The sequence below is a fragment of the Calidris pugnax genome, unplaced genomic scaffold, assembly GCF_001431845.1.
Source record: "Calidris pugnax isolate Ruff unplaced genomic scaffold, ASM143184v1 scaffold56, whole genome shotgun sequence".
Taxonomy (NCBI): Eukaryota; Metazoa; Chordata; class Aves; order Charadriiformes; family Scolopacidae; genus Calidris; species Calidris pugnax.
The window spans coordinates 14,868,231-14,888,216 of record NW_015090839.1 but is presented as its reverse complement, the minus strand read 5'-3'; the positions used below and the strand labels follow the sequence as shown (position 1 = coordinate 14,888,216).

The 19,986-nt window shown below is 42.1% G+C and overlaps 1 protein-coding gene across 1 annotated transcript; it reads right to left on the bottom strand.

Moving 5' to 3' along the window:
* Positions 1-4,018: 4,018 nt before the first annotated feature.
* Positions 4,019-19,792, bottom strand: THBS1 (thrombospondin 1). The gene is made up of 22 exons (XM_014941967.1): positions 19,651-19,792; positions 19,434-19,525; positions 18,144-18,721; positions 17,527-17,602; positions 17,082-17,278; positions 16,746-16,871; positions 15,128-15,221; positions 14,614-14,787; positions 14,058-14,234; positions 13,578-13,751; positions 13,260-13,387; positions 12,990-13,142; positions 12,300-12,518; positions 11,627-11,734; positions 11,079-11,238; positions 10,668-10,786; positions 8,781-9,015; positions 8,201-8,428; positions 7,771-8,042; positions 7,275-7,372; positions 7,025-7,164; positions 4,019-6,339 (listed from the first exon to the last, which is right to left on the bottom strand). The coding sequence occupies exons 2-22, from the start codon at positions 19,498-19,500 to the stop codon at positions 6,332-6,334; spliced, it is 3,531 nt and encodes a 1,176-aa protein (XP_014797453.1). The 5' UTR covers positions 19,501-19,525; positions 19,651-19,792; the 3' UTR covers positions 4,019-6,331.
* Between the last annotated feature and the right edge of the window lie 194 nt (positions 19,793-19,986).

Below are 19,986 nucleotides of genomic sequence, written 5' to 3'. Positions count from 1 at the left end.
ACGGTTCCAAGAGTGCCTCCTCCCCCACTTACAAACAAAAGAGCCCCACCTCTGGGAGTTTGAAGGGTAGACACAGAAGACAAGGTGGTTTGGCAGATGCTTGAGAAGTTGGTAAGTTAGAAAGTTCTTGAAATGTAGGAAAAATAATAACTGTGATATCCTCTGAAAGAGTAAATTAAGGGTGATTCAATCATTTTCATGAACCATATGTGTGTACATATAAGTATATATAAATTATAAGTATGAAATTTATATATAATATTAATACATATATTTGAATAGGATGATTTAAAGAGCTATAGTGTTGATTTCAGGATATTGTAGTGGTGTGAGAGGTTCAGTCTGGATTTACAGTTATTATGCAGATTTAGAGCGGTTAAGAGTCTTTTCCATTTCAAAGAGAAGCGACAGACTAAATATCCTGATTTAAAAAAAAAAGATAAAGTTTGTTGACTATAGAAAACAATGATAAAAGGGGTGAAGTTATATGTCCAAAATTCAAGTTTAAATAAAAGTAATTCTATGAAGGGGTGAAAGAACTTCCAGATCCATCATAAAAGAAAAAAAGAGGAGAACACCCCACAAAAATTCTCATCCAAATGCTTTTTTCCAAGCCAGACGATAACTGATATCTACTCTGTGGATCTGTAGTGCATGTTTTCCCTCTCACTTCCCCAGCAGAACTCCTGCGGAGCCAGTGGCCGTGCTGAGCGCAGAGTGAAAACAGGCTGTGCAAAAATTATCTGCTGCATAGATCAGAGAGAAAAGGGCTGCTTAAACATGTCATCGGAGTAGCAAAGACTAGTCCAGCAGTGCGAAAAAGTATGCCAGTAATTCATGGGCTAGAAAAGGTGCAATTTTACCTCCCCGGTTTTACCTTGGGGAGGGATAGGTGAGAGCCTGTTGTTTGCAGCTCAATTTCTGTAATGTCAATAATGATAAGAGTTTTTATATTTTATTAAAACCCCCCTATTTTCTAGATAAAATTTCAGCAAACAATATGAGAATGCACCTCTTCTCTTTGTTTTGCTTCTTAGAAAGGCTTTCTAACCACAGCTTTAAATGAGATATCTCTCTTTTGCTTTTTAGGTGCAAAATCTGCTACACTGTTTACGGTTCCAAGAGTGCCTCCTCCCCCACTTACAAACAAAAGAGCCCCACCTCTGGGAGTTTGAAGGGTAGACACAGAAGACAAGGTGGTTTGGCAGATGCTTGAGAAGTTGGTAAGTTAGAAAGTTCTTGAAATGTAGGAAAAATAATAACTGTGATATTTTATTTTTTTAATTTTTTTTTTTTAATTCTCCACAGATTTATTGAGAAATAATTGCTCTTTTATTTGTAGCTAGATTTAAAGGTCAGGAAAACTGTTTCCTTTTTAAATAGAATAGAGGCACTTCAATACTACTAATGCTATAACCTACAGTTATCCAATTATACGTTTCATTGAGGGATTGGCTGGAATCCAGGTGCAGTAGTTAGAATAAAAGGCTCCCTGTCATTTATGTCTATAGTTCACTGCTTGCAATTGAATCTGCAGTACCTTATCTATTATGCTTTAAAAAAAGAAAAAAAAAAGAAAACTGGAATGCTCACAAGTGTGTATTAATTTCTAGAGTGCTCAAGTGCATGAATAACTTTGACTTTCAGGCAGGTATTCTGTATTGAGAACTTTTATTTTTCCACTTAAAAATTTGCTGTTTTGTGGAAATACTGTCCTATGCCATTATTTCCCTATTGTTTGCTTTGGGTATTTGCTATGCATAGTTTTGGTGGGAAGGGTATTGCCAGAAGTGTTCTACCCTAATTTTACAATAACAGTAAAATGGTCTCTCCATCCACATTTTGTGAGTGGAGTCATCAAGGGAGACTGGTGCAGTATCTAAGCAGCACTAACTTTAGCTCTGGTACTTATGGCCTAGGATAGTGGTTCTTAAATTTGAAAGCAGTTGAACTAATTAAAGACAAATGATGGCTTCCTGATATCTGTCTAAGTTTGAAAATCCAAGAGAAATAAGAGCTAGAAATCCCATTATGGTTATATTAAGTTGCTCTCTTCTATAATCTCAGCAATCCTTTCCAAAATGAATTTACGTTGAAAATCAAGCAATTACCATACTATGGACTTCACTACAAAATCATGGCACTATCAGTAAAAAGTGCACTGTTGTCGTTAAGATGCAGGTCTTGCTATAGTTATCTCAGTCTTTATCTCCATAGTTGATCAGGATCTACAGCTTAAACTACTTCCTCTTTGGATCATAGGTTTGATGCAGATGGTCACCTGAAAACTTAAGTTACTGTATTTGCATTGGCTCTGAGAAGAGCGTGCTATGGTAAGAAAACATTGCACTCTCTGCAGTAGCATGAAACTCAGAGATTATTTATGCAAGAAAAAGTTGGCCAAGTACCCAATGTCACTAGGAGTGGCATGCAGTAGTTGGGATACTGGTGTGTCCTATTGGTGACCCTACAGGGAGCTGGGAAAAACACATTTCCCACAGGCAGAGTTTTTTCAGAGTTTTTGCCCTGTGGAGTGTGGCCCTTTCCCATGCTATTCCTGTTTAGTTTTAATTTGACATTTGTTTCTTTGGGCAAGTACAGGCAAAAATTATCTCATCTGTAGCTCTTTCTTGTGTCCTATTGTATTCACACTCCCCAAGCAATAAGTGGGTGGACTTAACCTATGGATTAACACAAGGTGTATTATTTGCCTTTGTTATTCTAAGGTATGTATCACCCTCAGTTCAGCTACTACACTGGTATAAGCTACGTGAATGCATGCAATAAATTAGCAGGAAAGTTTGGCTTGGGCTCAGACAAGGTCATTGGAATGGGCTGCCAAGGCTCTCCTCCCCAACACCAGCAGCAGGTCTCTTTTTTTGAATTTCTATCTACATATATCCATACATATATATATCTGTTCATACAGATAATTGGCTTTCTAAATCCAGAGTATCTTATACTTTCTGCAAACAAAGTAAAGATACTTCTCTAGATGTGCACTTTGGTTTTGGTAGTTCTGGCTCTTGGTGCCCCTGGGGGGCAAGAAGAGAATTTGAGACCAGAACTGCTGGGCGCTGGGTACAGCAGGGCCAGATGAGGTCAGATGGGACACTGAGGGTGTGCTCCCACGAGAGACACCCCCATCTCACTCCAGGTAAGTGAAGCAGATGATCCTGTAACTGGCAAGGGCAGAAATTCAGCAGCCACTCATACTTCGGAAGCAACAAGTTATGAGTTCTTTGTCTTTTTTCTCCCTGTTCTCAGTGGGATACAATAAAACATACAGGACTGTCCTCAAAAGTTCAGTGACAGCAAAATGGGAAAAAAGCTTCACAGAACAAGACTCTTCATCCTTAGGAAAAGGAGACGTAAAGCTTAATCGTGTATACCTGCAGGGACCCCTAAATGCACTTCTTGTGGCTATTTAGCACTCCTAATATACTAATATAGCACCTGGCTTTGCTAAGGGCCTCATGAGACAAACTGTGCTGTAATTAAAGACTGAGCAACAAGTCGTAACTGCTGTTATTTTTAGAGTATGTTGCAGCAAGTTGATAGAGTGCCACATCATCAGCTTTTGCATTACACAGCAGTCTCAGTCTAGAAGAGATAATAATTAAGAGATATTGATTGATTAAGAGATATTCATCTGCCCCTGGAGATAGCCATCCTGCTGCCTCCTCATGTGAAAGAAAGAATAGGGGGTAGGCCTGAAATCCCTCACTGAGCATTTTGCCTTCTGGCTTTATCCAGGGCAGCCTGGCTGTGTCTACACTTGACAGAAGTCTTCTGTGAAGTCTTCAGAACCAAGTGCACCAGCTGTCAGATGGACAAGCTGTTATACCTGGGGTGGAAGCTCAGGTGCATCCCCTCTTGTCATAGTTTAACATAAAGATTGTAGCAATGTCTTGCTTTGAAGCACCATTTGACATAAGAAACAGAACAAGATGTTAGCATATCACTTCTGATCTACAGAAGTATTATAAAACATGAATAAAAATAGAACACAAAGGTGTAAATATAAATGTCCTTGTTGGTTTATTGTTCTTTGTATGTAAGAAGCTTTATTGTACAACTTACACAACTTTAAAATGGAAAATGGTTAAAAATGTTTACAAAAAAGCATGTTCTTAGAAAATTATGCTAGCAAAAACATCGGGAGGAGGGAAGAAAAAAACAAATCTTCAGTTCAGTGTGCAAACATTTTATAAAAATAGAAATACTAACTCTACAGGTAGCATTTCATGATAAATTATTTAAATAGCGTATCTACACAATTATGTGATTAACTATTACAATGGCAATGAGAAAAATAATTTATAAAAATACAAGCAATGGTATACAAGTTGACAGGAAAAAAAATATAACACAACATTAGAAATTGTATTTGACATTTGTTGTTTGTTTGGTTTTTTTCTCCAATGCCATTTCCTTACTGGGAATACATTTTCTGCAAAGAAGTTTTGACTATGTACAGCATTAACTTTAGTACTACAGTAGCTTTAAAGTTTGTTAGACATTTGAACTCTGCTTAATCCAAAGGTTTTTCTCAGTCACACAACAATGAGGTAATATTTGTACGTAAAACTTTCACTGTGTTCATTTCTTTTCCTTTTTTGAAAAGACAAGGAAATATTATAGGTATAAAGATGCCACCCCTTCCGTTGGGGAAACAGTCTTCTGTTAATATACATCAAGCCCTCTCCCTGTTTTGCAAGGAGCTCCCGTGGCACAAAGAGCCTGTTGGAATGGTTACTGCTTGCAGTCATCGTGCCCCGCTCTGCAAGCTCCTCAGGCAGGTACTCTGGTTCTGGGTCAGGCCCAGTGACCAGCGACAGAGCACTGCAGGCATCCCCCAGCACTGAATAACCCCTGCCAAGGTGGTAAATGGCATTCCCTCGTCTCCAGCACTGTGCGGGGGAGACAGGGACTGCCACCATCTCAAGGGACATGAGTTTCAGCGCTGTGGAACAGTTGCCTGCCAGGCTACCAGCTGCCTTGCACAAAGGAAGGAAAAGCCAACACTGAGCTCAGACTGAGAAAAACAAGCATCCCATTCCCCACCCCACCTCTTTTCCCTGCGCCTCGAAGCCTGTATGGGAAAATTGTTCTTTGTAACAAATATATCACCACTATCTGTTCCAGACAAGAGTTTTTTTCTCAACTAAAACCCCTCTAGTTTCAATATAGAACAGAGTTAATAAATAATCTGTATTTACAATCTTACAGTCATGAAGACTTGTAACAATGATTAGGTGGATAGTCTTGACGCATTTCTTGTTGTTTTAATCAATAATCCCTCAGTCATTATAACATCAAGAATAAGTAAAAATAAATATTTTACAATTTCAGTATTTTATCTACAGGCCCCTTCCCCTCCCCTCCAAAGAAGCGAGGGGTTTAAAGCGTCTATGGCATGTAGAAAAGGAATGTTTTCATTACTATTGTTTTTGTGCCTTTTTAACCATAAAAAAGTGAAGCACATGCTGGTTTTCTGAAGGACAGCACAGTGTTAGCTGAGATGGCGGTGCTTTCTGGCACCGTATCCGAAAGAAAACATTTAAAGATAAGATAGATCTGCATCTAATCAGGAAAAAACAGAATTTGACTGCAAATCCCGATTCTCCCAAAGCTGGTGTGATTCAGTGTGCCAGTTTTTATCCTCTTTCCCCCTCCCACCATGGAGATCGGTTTTAGGATATCTGTTTTGTCCTATAATAGAACAGCTGATCTAGCTCACCATAAATAAAAGGCCATCTTTTTGTCTGAAAAATATGACATACAGAATGATACTAATTTCCCCAAGTTAAACAGATGTAAACCAAGGTAGCGCAGCCCTCATTAAAAAAAAATTCTTCTCCCCCATAAAGACAAGACTTAGAGTTCACCCTCCCACCCAAAACCCCTTTTCCCCACACAATGAAAGGTCTTCAGTTTAAGTAGTCCACAGCACATCCAAAGATGTTCTTTTTACAAAATGCTACTCCATGGGACCTCCAGTTAGAGAGGCAGTGACACTGCACTGTGCTAAACAGCAAACAAATGTCTTTCCTACTGAAAGAAGTGTGCTTGTTCAGTGAAGACAATTTTCATTTGCAAGACACATTTGTTTCCTTCCACTTCAGCAGAGGTCAGATATTGAGTATGTTCTCACTTTCATTCTCTCAAAAGCATTCTCTTGAGGCAGGTCATGTGTTTTGAGTCCACATTTACGCAGAAAGAAGAAAGGAAGGAATAATATAATGGTCCCAGGATTTGTAAGGCTAAACGTTTCAGAAGGTGCAATACCAGCATTTTTAAATAGTCTTTGGATCCAACAACCTTGTGATTATGGATCTGTGAAGGAAAAAATGAAGATATTTAAACATTTCTGTGTATTATGTACAATTATGTCTAAGACATTAATCCCTAGAGACACTTGTAAAGAACATATTGGTAAAGAAAACTAGAAGTGCTTAGGTACTTCCTTGAGTTAGCCTTCAGAATCTAATCTGTGTAACCATTTCATAATGAAGTCACAATTTAGGAAGATGAGGGCACCTGGAACTAATCATATGCACTTATCTCCACTGAGAGTATAATATATGGACAACTTTCTACTTTATGTGCTTCCAAGCAAATCAGTTTTTTTGCATCTCATACACTACTCTCTTGCTTGCTAATGTCATTATTTTACTTTTTCACCTTGGACTTCTTCAGCTGTGTTGATTCATTCTAATCAGCATTTTAGGGAGATTCAAGTTCCAGATATGAACTGGATCTTAACATGGATTTCTGATACTTTGAAATAACAGGATAGAAATATACTTAGATTTTATACATTTCAAATTTAACTGTGAAAATTTCATCAAGAAGGTGTCCTGTTCCTGCATGCAGAACTAGCTTGAGATCAAGCTATGAAAGATCATGGGTGAACTTTTCCTTTTAGCTCTTACTTCTCAATCTATTTATTCTTCTTGAGAGCGGCTTTCTTGAACTGATTCATTTATATAGGATCTCTTAAATACAGTGTCTTCCTTACCTCTGCATTCATATTTAAGATCTGAGAAGAACACCATTTCTTGAGAGAAGACAAATAGTCCTAGCCGACCACCAGCATAGGTTTTATCATAGATGGGTCCTGAGTCTGCCATGATCTTCTTCCCTTCATACATTACAACCCTAGAAAGAGACAATAGGTCAGCCATTTTTGACAAGCTTCTGTTGGGTTCATCTTTACAGACATTCACTTTCCTTGTGATAATTACTTAAGAGAAAAGGATGATGCTCACCTGATGTAACCAGTCTTTGGTCTATGGCTAAGACGCCATCTGTATGCAGTGAAGTCTTTCCAGCCTATGTGGCGAGGGTCATGCCACAGAGTTCTCACCTGTGAAAGAGTATTTTGTTATTAACCAAAGGCCTGAGATAACACAGCCATTATTGACATGAAGGTGCCTTGAAGATAATCATTATGACTAGTAAACACTTAAATCATTAGGCTCTGTAATGGGGTCTTTTGAAGTCAACTGCATTTAAATTTACTTTTAAATATGTAAATAGGAAACTACTCCACAATTCCAGAAACAATTCATTTGCTGCTGCTGAAAAGCCTGTCTGCAGCATACAATCCTGTTAGCTTTATACAGTATTTTGAATGATTTGGGGTAACTACAAAGTTATGGCTCTTTGCCAAGAAGACTATGCCACACTGATCAGCATGTACAGATGCCCTGTACCTCTCTAACCTGTTGGAAGAAGAGCAAGTTATCAGAGTGCCATTCTTACCTGACCAGGAGTGTTTCCTGTGTGCCACAGAGCGTTACGAAGATGTTCTCCCGGGCCGGTGGTGGAATTCACAACTTTGATGGAGAGACCTGAGTAGCCTTGAGCTTTAGTTGGTGTGGAGTCCCAGTAAGACTGGGTGATCTGCTTCCACATGACAACATAGAAACGACTGCTAGATTGGTAACCAAATACAAAGCCAGCATAATCATCATCCCTTTCTGTATTGATGAAGAAGGTGCCACTGAAGTCCACAGCATTAAATTCATCAAAACCTAGGGGGGAATTAAAGGAGAAAGTTTTAGGCACTGCTCTTTTGTGATTCTTAACCAACTCCTCCATAGTGTCTCAGGTTGTCCCTTCCCTGCCCACACACCCCAAACCAAAAAACTAACAAGTATAATGCCTGTTAGAATTAGAATTTTCTCCTTACCGACTGCAAGGCCAGGGTCACAGTTGACTGTCTGAACCAGTTCTTTACCCTGGTGACGAACCACCCAGTTAGGATCATTTTGGGATGTTCCTTTGGGATCCAGGGGAATCATCTGAAATCTTCGGAAATCAGTCTCACTAATGTCCACGTTTTCAGGGCAGATATCATCAATGTCTGGCACACTGTCTTGGTCAAAGTCATCTTTGCAAGCATCTCCACGTCCATCACCTGCCGGACACAAATAATTTATATCGCCGTTGTTTGCTTCCAAGTCTTACAACTTGGAGTTGAAATTTTAATTGCAGGTCTGGCTGCCCAAGTGCTTCTGGCAGACACACTACAGAAACCACAACAGTTACTGTATAAATGTCCCTTCACTCCAGCCTGATAGTGACTTAGGAATAAGCTGGATACATGGCCATTTTTACATTGTGCCTTACTACTGAGGAGCACTATAACAACAGTACAGACATTTGATCTTTTTGTTACTTGGAAGTTTTGTACAAGATCTAAATAATGTAAAAAAAAAAAAGCATCAAACTCTTGGAAGATACTCTTAGAACATTACTGGCCATCTTACCATCAGAATCAGCTTGATCTGGATTGGCAACCAATCTGCAGTTGTCTTTGTCATCAGGGATACCATCATTGTCATCATCATGGTCGCAGGCATCACCTTTTCCATCCTTGTCATGGTCAGCTTGGTTGGCATTGGGCACATAGGGGCAGTTATCAAGATTATTTTGATGGCCATCTTCATCTATGTCCTGATTATTGTCACACTGATCACCGATGCGGTCAGAATCAGTGTCTTCCTAAGAAAGGGAAAAAAAAAAAAACATTTGAGAAAGCCACTTTGGAAGAGGCTGAAATAAGAGTCTTAATAGCTAGAATTAATTGGGATTTCTGCTGACTTTAGCAAGAGCCAAGATGGGTGTAGTGAGGCATTAGGATTAGTACACGCTTACTTAAAGCTGCCCGTGCTAACTGCTTTTGGGCTGCTTTCATTGCCCTGGTTTTAATTTGATTCCACAGCAGCAGAAAGCAGTGTGTTCATCAGCTTCTCTTCTCCCTTCTGCCATGTGACTCTTCTGTCCCTGGTGTACCATACTGGACACAGGATACTTTACCTCCCACCTTTGCTGGCAGCTCCCTGGTTCCAAGGACCAAATAAGGATAATGCTATTCTGTACCTAGCCAGTAGAGACTGTAACATTAAAATATAGTCTACCAAGTCTTGGTTTTACAGCTTCCACACCATATAATTTTCTTTATCATAAAAGCCTATAATGATCTTCATGCCCTCTGACTCAGTCAAGACACTTATTCCCTTAGTGGTCAAAGACTGCATGAACTGCTGTGCTAGCTGATGCCTTGCTGATTTTAGCCAGTCATTTGCTTAGTCACCTTCTGAAACAGAAAAAACAATCCATTCATCCCTGAGGCTGCCTCGGGGTTTAGTCTAGTAGTCTTGTCAACATTGCCTTCTGTCCCTGGGTCATCCACCATACCACACAGTTTGAATAGCCACTCGTTCTGCCATCTGGAATTGAGTATCTCTGCTTCTAGAACTTGATTAGAAAAGTGTCTGAAAAACCTTGAGACTTATATTAAGATCTCAAAGTGTTAAAAGAAATGTTGCCTGTAAGTCATGGAGAAGAAAGTGTAAGGATCTTCAGGCACTTTGCACCCTAAGGTGGGGAAGTAGTGAAGCAAGTGACAAAGACTAAGAAATTTTATATTATCTGCTCAAATCCTTCAAGTAACACTGCTTCTATGCTACATGACCATACTACTCTAGATTCTGTTGCTGGTTTGCAACAGCTTTTCTAGCCCTTCAAACGTTCCAGTTATGTCCTGAAGCTATTAAACTCAAAGCCTGTGCCATACTGTCATGTACAAGGTTGTATCTACTTCTGCTTTCAAACATTTTTGAATCAGTAAGTTGTGAGAGGCTGGACTCCCCCACAGGTTTTCAAAGTGTCAGAATATGCCTTTTCCTTACAGAAAAGCAACATGTGCTGTCTTCAACTTACTGGCAGAAATGTTATCTTTCTAAATGCAGCTGTTTCACCCTTAAGGACAAAGATTAAAGAGTAACTTTGTGTTTAAGTGAAGACAGCACTATAGGCTAAGCAGGTACTTCCTACCTACTTACGTTTCATACCATGCTCCCAGGAATTTCATATCCTTACTAGGAGAATCTGTGCAACTGACAAGCCTAAGAAGTGTTTAGGAAACAAATACATGCAGTAGTCTCAAAGACCTTCACTAGAGTTACTTTTCAGAAAATATCTAGCACCTGTTTGAAAGGGGAGGGTGTGTTATTTGATACAGGCACCATTTGGCAAATCAATAAGAATGATTTTCAAATTAAAGCTGTAACTTGTTCAAGTATTTTCTATAATACATAATATACCATATGTTTATAATATCAGTCTTCTATTATATAATGCAAATCCCTTACCTGGTCAGGATTGTGTTCCAGCGGACAGTTATCACACTGATCTCCCACGCCATCCAAGTCTGTATCCCTCTGGTCTACATTGTAGACATATTGGCAGTTGTCCCTTTCATTAAGGACCCCTGCAAAATTAAGGAGAGATCATGAATGAAAGTCAAACATTTAAGTGCTGCAGAGAACTGTATAAAGCCAGCACACCGTTCTTAAAACATTTCTAAAAGCATTTTGAAAGCTATGAAATTTGACTCATCTCTAGCTCTGCCACACACTTCTGTTTCTACTGCCTGTGAGAGCAGAGCTAGAATTTAACTATGCCAAAATGTTCAGGGATGAAATTCTGGTAGGAAATGAGTAGTATGTTTGATCAATCCATGATTAGAAAACCATGTAAAGGAGTGATGAGAGGCCACCTACCGTCTCCATCAATATCCACTGCACAGGCATCTCCTTCTCCATTGTTGTCAGTGTCAGTTTGATCAGGGTTGTGATTGTAGGGGCAGTTATCACAGCGGTCACCAACATCATCCCTGTCATAGTCATACTGCTGTGGGTTGTAGATGAATGGGCAGTTGTCCTGCAAGAGCAAGAAAGAAGAGAAGCTTTAAAAAGAGTTAAAATAAAGCTTAAACCAGATTCTACTTATGCTTGTACCACTAAGCAAAAGGAGAAATGAAAGGCAGGGGAACAGTTAAAAGTGGAATACTTCTATCTCAAAACAGCCCATTGTCTGCACGAGTATAGGAATGGCTGAATAAAAAGGAAGATTCACTTCCAAATCTCAACCAGCTGCAGAAAGTTTGTCTGCATAGTTATGCATATCTAAGTGTTTCTATGATAGCTGTCAGCGCCAGCAATTTCCTATGGTCCTTTGTTAAGTTTAAGGTCAGAAGCTTAGACCCCAGCCTTAGGAAGGGGAATGGGAGAGTTACATTGTCAAAGGCTGTTCTTTTGTGTTGTCTTACCCTGTCATCAGGAATACCATCATCATCGTCATCACTGTCACAGGCATCACCAATCCCATCCTTATCGTAGTCTTCCTGCCCAGAGTTGGGCAGATTAGGGCAGTTATCCTAGAAAGAACAAAGCACACACATATGTTTACTCCTGGCATTATTACAACAGGGATTTTAGCAGGGAACATCTAATCATTAGGCAAAATCATAATACCTCAGGTAGGTGTTCTCTTACAGTAGTTCTCTCAATTTTAGCTAATCATTACTGTGAGATTAAGTCTTAAACATTGAGCTATGGCTTTCTAAAACAAAGATTTGGTTACTTTTAAGACTCTCACCCTCTTTTTCTTCCCCTGGAGATAGATATCTGTCACAGCAAAGCTAATATAAGTATAGCCTAAACTAGATTATTCCTAGAACATTTATAACAAACATCTATAATTGCGTCAGGCTTCATTTCCCACCCCCCATTGCAGGAATATCTAGAGCCACAGCAAGAGCCTCCTAGCAACACCTTGTCAGTGGTATCCCTTCACAGAGGAGCATTTTACCAGTTTCATTTGCAGAGAGGATAGATTAAGAGCTCTAAAAAGATAGAGACTTGCTTTATACCTCAAACCTATTTTGTATATTTCTCAGATAGACTGTTGTAATGGCAGGTGGGAAAACAGGATAAACTTACTTTTTTACAGTGGTAAGTGGCATTGGCAACACAAACAAGGTTCTCATTCGGCCATCCATCCAAGTCAGTATCTTCTCCACAGATTATGCCATTGCCAGCATAGCCTGGTTTACATTCACAGCGGTACATGGGGTCACTGAAGTGGCCAAGGTAATTGCATTTGGCATTCTTGTTGCAGTCATGTGTTCCATCTGTGCATGGATTACGTGGCTTGCAGACCTAGGAGACCACACAGAAATTAAATCCAGTAGAAATATATTTTTACCCAGTGTTTCAAATAAAACATGGAGAATACATGCTTGTTTTGATCGGAGATCATTCAATCAGATAAAAAAACAAAACATTTTTTTCTTCCACTCCCCAACTCCAGTAGCAGTCTTAGCACTACTTTTTTTCTTGTCTAAACCTTATTAATTTTCCAATGAAACCAAGCACTAATATAAGTGAATACTAATTAAATTACTCTCCTAAAATTATGTGTAGCATTTGAACCCCCCATGGCTGAGGACGACAGTGATTTTGAAAACTCATTTTGAGCTCTAATAGAAACTGCTTAATGCTCCTCCTGTTCTGAATCATAGAGGACAGTGTTTTATTAAAGGTACCAAGTCCTTCTTCCTTGAAATGCATAGGTGCTTCCTGTTGTTTAGAAACTTTGTGAGATTTTGTAACAGTTCAAGTTGACAGTACCTGTTTGTTAGCCATGGCATCCTCAACACTGCGACCAAATGGCTGTGTCCCAGTGAAACGTGGTGGACAAGGCAGACAGTTGTACCCAGGTTCAGTATTCTCACACCTGTGCACTCCGTTGAAGACAAAGCAGGCATCAGGAACCTCTTTGCACTGAAATGCAAGAGTATGAGACAGATGAGAACAACAGCATTATAGAACACTGGGATTATATTTTACCTTCCCATTTTCTTTCACTCCTTTTCAAGGAGCAAACTCTAGTCTTCTTACCTCATCAATATCTTGGCAGTGGATACCGTCACCGTGGTAGCCAGCAGGACAGGCACCACACTTCCAAGAACCATCAGGAGAGCTGGTACATGTTGTCCCTGCAAAGCAGGGATTGGACAGACACCCATCTGAAAAAAGCAAATGAGAAAGTGTTAAGATGAGAGAGATGCTTACCATGCTGCTACAGTACTGTATTTGGCCAATAGGATGTTTTAAAATTCTAGCACTTGTGTTTTCCAGACTTCTGTCAAATTTTTTAATCAGTATTTTCAAGACTGCCCCCAACCTTCAGATGTTTACAGGAAAAGGGATACTCACCAATTGGACAGTCCTGTTTGTTGCAGACCTGAGTCCCTCTAGCTTCACCCACACAGGTCTTCCCACCATACTGCGGCTCAGGATTATTGCAGAGACGGCTACGCTTTTGAAGTCCTCCTCCACATGTCACTGTGCAAGCATCCCATGGAGACCATGGTCCCCAGTTGCCGTTAACTAAAGGAAGATAGAAGACATGTGTAGCTGTAAATTCAGTGGCACAGCTAGTTTCTACCTTACGAAGGACTATTACTTTTGTAGTGAGAACACTTCAGACAGAAGTGACAGAATTAGTCGACTCCATGGAAGAGCCACAGAAAACAGTTTAGTTTCATCTGAAACTAACCTTTTAGGTTTTCCCTAGCCCACCTCTAAGTTTAAAGAGAGAAGATTACTAGAAATATTACTAGAATTATACAGCAACTACTCAGGAAGTTCACTGTTTAAGCTACTGAGTAGTAGTTACCACCTGGACACACTTACTTGGGCAAGGATCTTTCTGGCAGGATTTGTTTTCTCTTGCTTCACCCTCACAAGGTTTGCCATTCAGCTGTGGTACTGGAGAGTTGCAGAGACGAATTCTAGTGATGATGCCCGTGCCACAAGTGACTGAACACGATGACCACGGTGACCAGTGACTCCAGCCACCATCCTGTTTAACTACAGGTGAGAGATGTCTGTTATTAATAGAGTTTCTGAAGAACAGATTTCAGCTGCATGGCACCTAGGACATAGCCACTACCAGAACTATACCAGAGACTCCATATGTATTTGATAGCCTCAGCACTGTCACAGATCAAGTTGTTTTGTCACTAGAGAAGTTGCACATCTAAATTGGCCTCAAATTTTGTCCTGGGAGCAGTGCCCAAACATGCCTATTTACCACATTAACTATCTGCCCTCCTTTACCTGATTAATACAAGTCCTTAAAGCTAGAAGCTCCATCCCAGTGACAGAGTTACATGGTAATCTTTGCTGTTAACATTAGGCCGATAAAGGCCTGTATTTTATTACCAGTGTGAGTAGATTAAGTACTTACATCTCTTATCGCACTCCTGAAGGTGGCAAGTCCGTGTCTGTACAGAAGATCCTTCACAGCGGTTATTGAGACTGTCACAGGATCGCCCTCTCTGCTGAATGCCATTCCCACAGGTCACAGAACACGAAGTCCATTCAGACCAAGGAGACCATCCATCATCTGCATAGTCGCTAGCTGTAAAGGGGTGCAGTTCTGTTACAGCTCTGAACAAGACCCCAGGTAGGTGTTTTTCAATAGTCTTTTCTCCCACCTCTCCCTCCACACAAAAAAAGAAAAGAACACAACTCTCCTCAAAAGCCATGTGCATATTTCTTTCTTGTACAAGATAAAGGCCATGAACTCAAATGTTTCAGCGCTCACATGCATCTCCTAAGTGATTAACCTCAAAGAGGCATGAGGCTAACCTTACTCCAGGGGTGCAAGGTTATATCCAGTTGGGGTATACTTTAGAGCAGCATGTGTCTAGCTAGGGGAAGCCAAGTGCTATAGAAGTGTGAAGGTATTAAGTACTTACGCCAGCATCGGGGGCAGCATTCTCCATCAGGCACAGTGGCATTGGAACAAGGCATGAGAGGACAGGACACTTTCCGGCATATAGTCGCAGAGTTCTATAAGGAATTATGAGAATTGCAATAAGGAAGTGGAAGGAATATAAACGATATCTGGAGTCTGGTTAAATGATAAAGAGATCTTTTCTGCAGCTCAATAGCACATCTAAAGCAGAGACCCTTGTATTTAGAGCTAATACAACCCAGGTGTAGTCCCAGGTATTTTTAGTCAAACTACATATCATTCTCGTTCTCACTCATTTTTCGGTCAAGAGGTGATGTATTTTGGTTTTGCAGAAGTTGATCAAGAGTAGCTACCAGATGCTGGCCTGAGTAAAAGACTATCATGTGATATCCAAAGTATAAGGTCAGGCTTCAAAGGAATGAAACAAGAATGAGAAAGAAGCCAACTTTCTTTTCAGTTAATATGGATTTAAGCTGATTATATGGTAAAGATAAAATGAGTTCAGTGGACTCTGCTCAAGAGCCATGAAATCTATAACTTATACTTAGAAGTCTTTGATCTTTAAGCCAAGCAGGCAGGGTAAAAACACCCACCTCCAATCTCAGTGAGAGCTACAGGGAAGCCTATAGTTTTGCTTCTAGAAGGTAGGACCTTGGTCAGAAGAATGCTCTCGCGATTACTATTTTAATCTCCCCAAGCAAATGACTACATTAAGACAATTACAGCTAACGTTGAGTAAGAGGGTTGGTAGGAAGAGGGAAATGCAGAATTCAGTGTCATTTGCTGACTACAAGGTGTAGACCTATATAAGCAGATGCAGAACTTGGTGAGGTGCCTTGGATTGCACATGTACAAATACTCAGCCTTTAGTTTCTAAACAGGTCAGTTAAACCATCACTGGTAGACTGGTACTCCAAGATGCTTTTGCTAAGGTATGCTTACAGTTAAAGGGAGCAAGCAATGAGTTTCTTTAAACTCTGAAATGGTATATTTTGGTGTACTTTTGCAACATTGCACAGAAGCAGAACACAAAGCATAAATATCTTGCCAGGTGATCCTGGGACTTAAACATTGAAACTGAAATCTGGAAGGGATTGCTGTTCCATATGATCTGTAACCATCACTAGGACACAGCTAGAAGCATTTACTAGATAATTAAAAACCTTGTAAGTTTGTTAAGTCTTTACAGAGTACTGGATTGTCTTTTCCTACTAAGCCAGCAGGAGGTTCAGTGACAACAGAAGGTGGATCTAAACTATTCCAGGGAGTGAAGCTGGTAGCACTATAAATGTGTTCTATTGATGCTGACTTTTAGTTTACTCTTGAGCATATATAAAGAATACAGGCATTCCCCAAATTCATGAATTAAGAGTGTGCTAACAGCTGCATCAGAGTGATGTTTTGTATAATTTTCTAAAATACTGCTGTTGTAACATTGCATGAAAGCTGCATTTATAACAGATTTGGTACGATAAAATAAACTGAATAATTCTCTGGCTACTGTCATATGCCCAGTTCTGTGTAGGATTCACTCTAACAAAGAATGTAATTTAGAAATATCTGTTAATTTCAACTCATGAATTTACATACAGAGGATTTATGAATGTGAGGAATCTTACCTGGCAGGTACATTCAGTGCAGCTGTCAATAGTCCACTCTTCTTTATTTTTGTGTAGGATTCCATTGTGAATGCATACTCCAGGAGTGATCTGGACCACTTTGGCAATCAGTTCATTTTCTTCAGTCTTAAAGGGAGAATGGAATGGGGAGGGGGGGAAGGGGACAGGGAGTGAAGCAGAAAGAAAGTATTTATAAGTTAATACAGAAAATACCCTTTTTCATGGAAGTCATTGAGTAAAGTTACTACTGTTTATCCAGGCTCTCAAAGGGCAGGTTATAATTAACTCACTAAGTGCCAGTTAATGAAAGGTGCCATGAGTTTAACCAACACTCACCACTTTGCGAACTCTGTCTTGGAGTGTTGTAACCATGGACCGGAGCCCTTGCAGTTCCACAAACATATTTGTTAGTTCATCGCAGGAAAAACCGCAGACTGCTTGGATGTCCTTTGTTTTATGGCCAATGTAATTAGTGCGGATAGCTGGGCTGGAACCATTGATGGGGTTGTCCAAAGTAATGATTGCACTAGTGGCTAAGAGACAAAAACACACATAAAGTAAATGCATTTTTCACCACATGCATTTATCATTCCAGGGTAACACCTGCTAAACAGCTGCCACAAGATTCATTAGGGTGCCTGCAGAAATGTAATCTTATTTCTTATGCAACATGGATTTGCATGTCAGCATACTTCTGAGTTCTGTTTCGACTTGTCTTTCTAACATAATGAGGAATCTTAACTTTTAATAGGTCATTGAATTCAGAAGATTGCAAACTTACAGCTAGAGCAGCCTTTGTTCCTCAGGATAGTTTCCAGAGTTGTTCCGAACACAAACCGCACATTCTGCAGCAGTCCCTGTGGGCAGAGGGAGAATTACAGCTACTTGCAGCGACTGCAAGGAAAAGAAGTACAACTTGCACGGAGAGAGCCCGTAGGCACTTAAGGTCACATAAGATCATTAAGAGCAATTTCATGACAGACAGATGGCAAAGTGAAACATGTTACTTTATTCTCATTAATGATAACAAGCCCTGCTTCCTAACATTCTCATCCTTGACCGCAAGGACCTGGCAACTCTCCAGGCAGGAAGGAACCTATGAATTTCTGAATCTCATATAAGAAGCTGAGCAATGAAGCTACAATGAACTTCAGTGCCTTCTTATTGCTGCAGAAAGTTCTATCCCTGCAGATCTAATGCTTCACCCTTTAAATTCCATTATTAAAGTTTAGTAGGTTTAGAGGTGGTCCATATCAGATGGACACAAACTAGTCAGTGGTGGAACCCTTCCTCCCTGTTACCCATGTCTTTGTAGCTATTTAGGCTGGTTGGGTAGCTAATGCACCTTCAGGGCAGATGACTGAAAATGCTAGGCAAACATGTAAGTGAAATTCTTACCTGGAAGTTGTCATTGACTCCCCCTTTGGCAATACGGAGCCTGGCACTGCTGGCCAGGTCCCTGGTGAAGATGTTCTGGATGGGGATGTCCAGTTCAGCATTCTCCATTTTCTCACACCCCACATAAAGCTGAGCCCGGTCCTCTTGTACAAACAGAGTGATGTTCTTCCAGTGTCCTGTAGCTAGCAAGGCATCCTCCACTGACACTACCTGCTGCTTGCCATCACCAGAAAGGCTCAAGTCCAGGGTGCCTGCCTTGCCATTTGATACTAGACTGAAGACATGACCAGAGCCATCTTTCTGTTCCACAGACAGCAGTGTGCCTCTACTCTTCTTGGCTTGCCGGAGAGTGGCCAGGAGGATGAAGCCCTTCTCAGCATGGATGGCATCTAGTAAGTCTTGGAACTTGGAGTCGGGCACAGCGGGGATGCGACTGGCATCTTCAATGCGGTAAGCAGGGCTGGAGGATTCCGGTCCCTTCACCAGGTACACCCCGGGTGCCCGGCGCCCCGCTCCCTTCCGAATGTAGCCAATGAGTTCAAAGAGATCAAAGACGCTGTTATCATCACTCCTGGATTCTGCAGAGAGACCAGAACAAGGGTCATGAGCAAGGGACGAGAGGCTGAGGAGCTGCATACCTTCCAGGATTGCTGAAGGTGGTGCGTGCCGCGCGAGGCACGGTGCCTCACACCCGAGCGCAGACAGTCGCTCCCAGGGCACGGCGGCCCCACCGGGAGCTACTGTGCGGCAGGACATGTGCATTCCTGTGCAGCAGCCAGGTACCCGCTGACTGACACACAGAGGTAGCAGCCGCTCTGGCACCTCGTTAGGCTCTAGCAGAGGAGAAACAGACAGCAGAAGCCCGGAGTGCAATATTCCTGGGCTAGGAGACAGCACAGTGCCCTTGCTTAGTCCAGCAGGGTGACAGCAAGCACTCTGGCCGCTTCTCCACAGCACCACGACAGCACCTTCCTGCCCCACTCCTCCAGCCAGTTCCTACAGCTCAATCCCCCTTTCCTCTGCCCCAGGCAGCGGTGGACAACCTCTGGAGACTCTGGGCTTCTATTTCTGGAGGTTACACGAACGCCACACCAGGGAAAGTTTCCTGCTCTAGCTGATGCTCAGGTTAAAAAGTTTTTTGTCCATTGACAGCTTTGGAGCCCTTCACCACCGAGCCCAATCGCAGCTTCCCACACGGACACCAAGAAGCGTTTTCTTCTTTATTTTTGCCCTCCCCCGACCGCTCCCGGTACCGACCCCGCCGGCTCCGCCGGGCAGAGCTGTGCTTACCTGCGGTGCGCTTGGCCTCGGAGGCGCCGAGCATGAGGAGGAGGAAGAGCGCAGCCGTCGGCCCCATGGCGAGGCTCTGTCTCTGCACCAGCCTGGGGACGGGCACAAGGAAGGTGGTCACGGCGCTGCGCGGCACCGGGTGCGGGGCGGGAGCGGGGACGGGGCAGGTGCCCCCGGAGGGGACCGCTAGCGCGGCGGGCGCCGCTTCAGCACTTACCTGCGGGGAGAGCGATCGGGGCGGCCTCCCGCACCTCCGGGCACCGGCGGCTAATATCCTGGGGCAGCCCTGACTGTCCCGGCGAAGGCGGTGGAGAGGGAGGGCTGGCGGGTCCCGGCGGTGTGTGCGGAGCGGCGCTGCCAGGGCACTGCGGGCGCCGGGCGCCGCGCGCGCCTTTAACGGGTGGCTCGCATTCCTCGGGGCGCGGCGGGCCAATCAGCGGCGGCGGGGCAGGAAGCGGGAGGCGGGCGCCGGGCGGCTCCGGTGGCCAGAGACAACTTTCCACAGGGGCCGGGGCGGGGGGCGGGACCGGGACCACCGCCGCCGCCGTCGTGC

Coding starts and splice junctions, on each gene's coding strand:
- THBS1 (XM_014941967.1), bottom strand. CDS start 19,500: ATGGGGCCGACGGCTGCGCTCTTCCTCCTCCTCATGCTCGGCGCCTCC. Junction 9,016..10,667: donor TGGAACACAATCCTGACCAG/GTAAGGGATTTG, acceptor TCCCTTTCTTAG/GAAGACACTGATTCTGACCG. Junction 7,165..7,274: donor CCAAAGACTGGTTACATCAG/GTGAGCATCATC, acceptor GTCTCTTTCTAG/GGTTGTAATGTATGAAGGGA.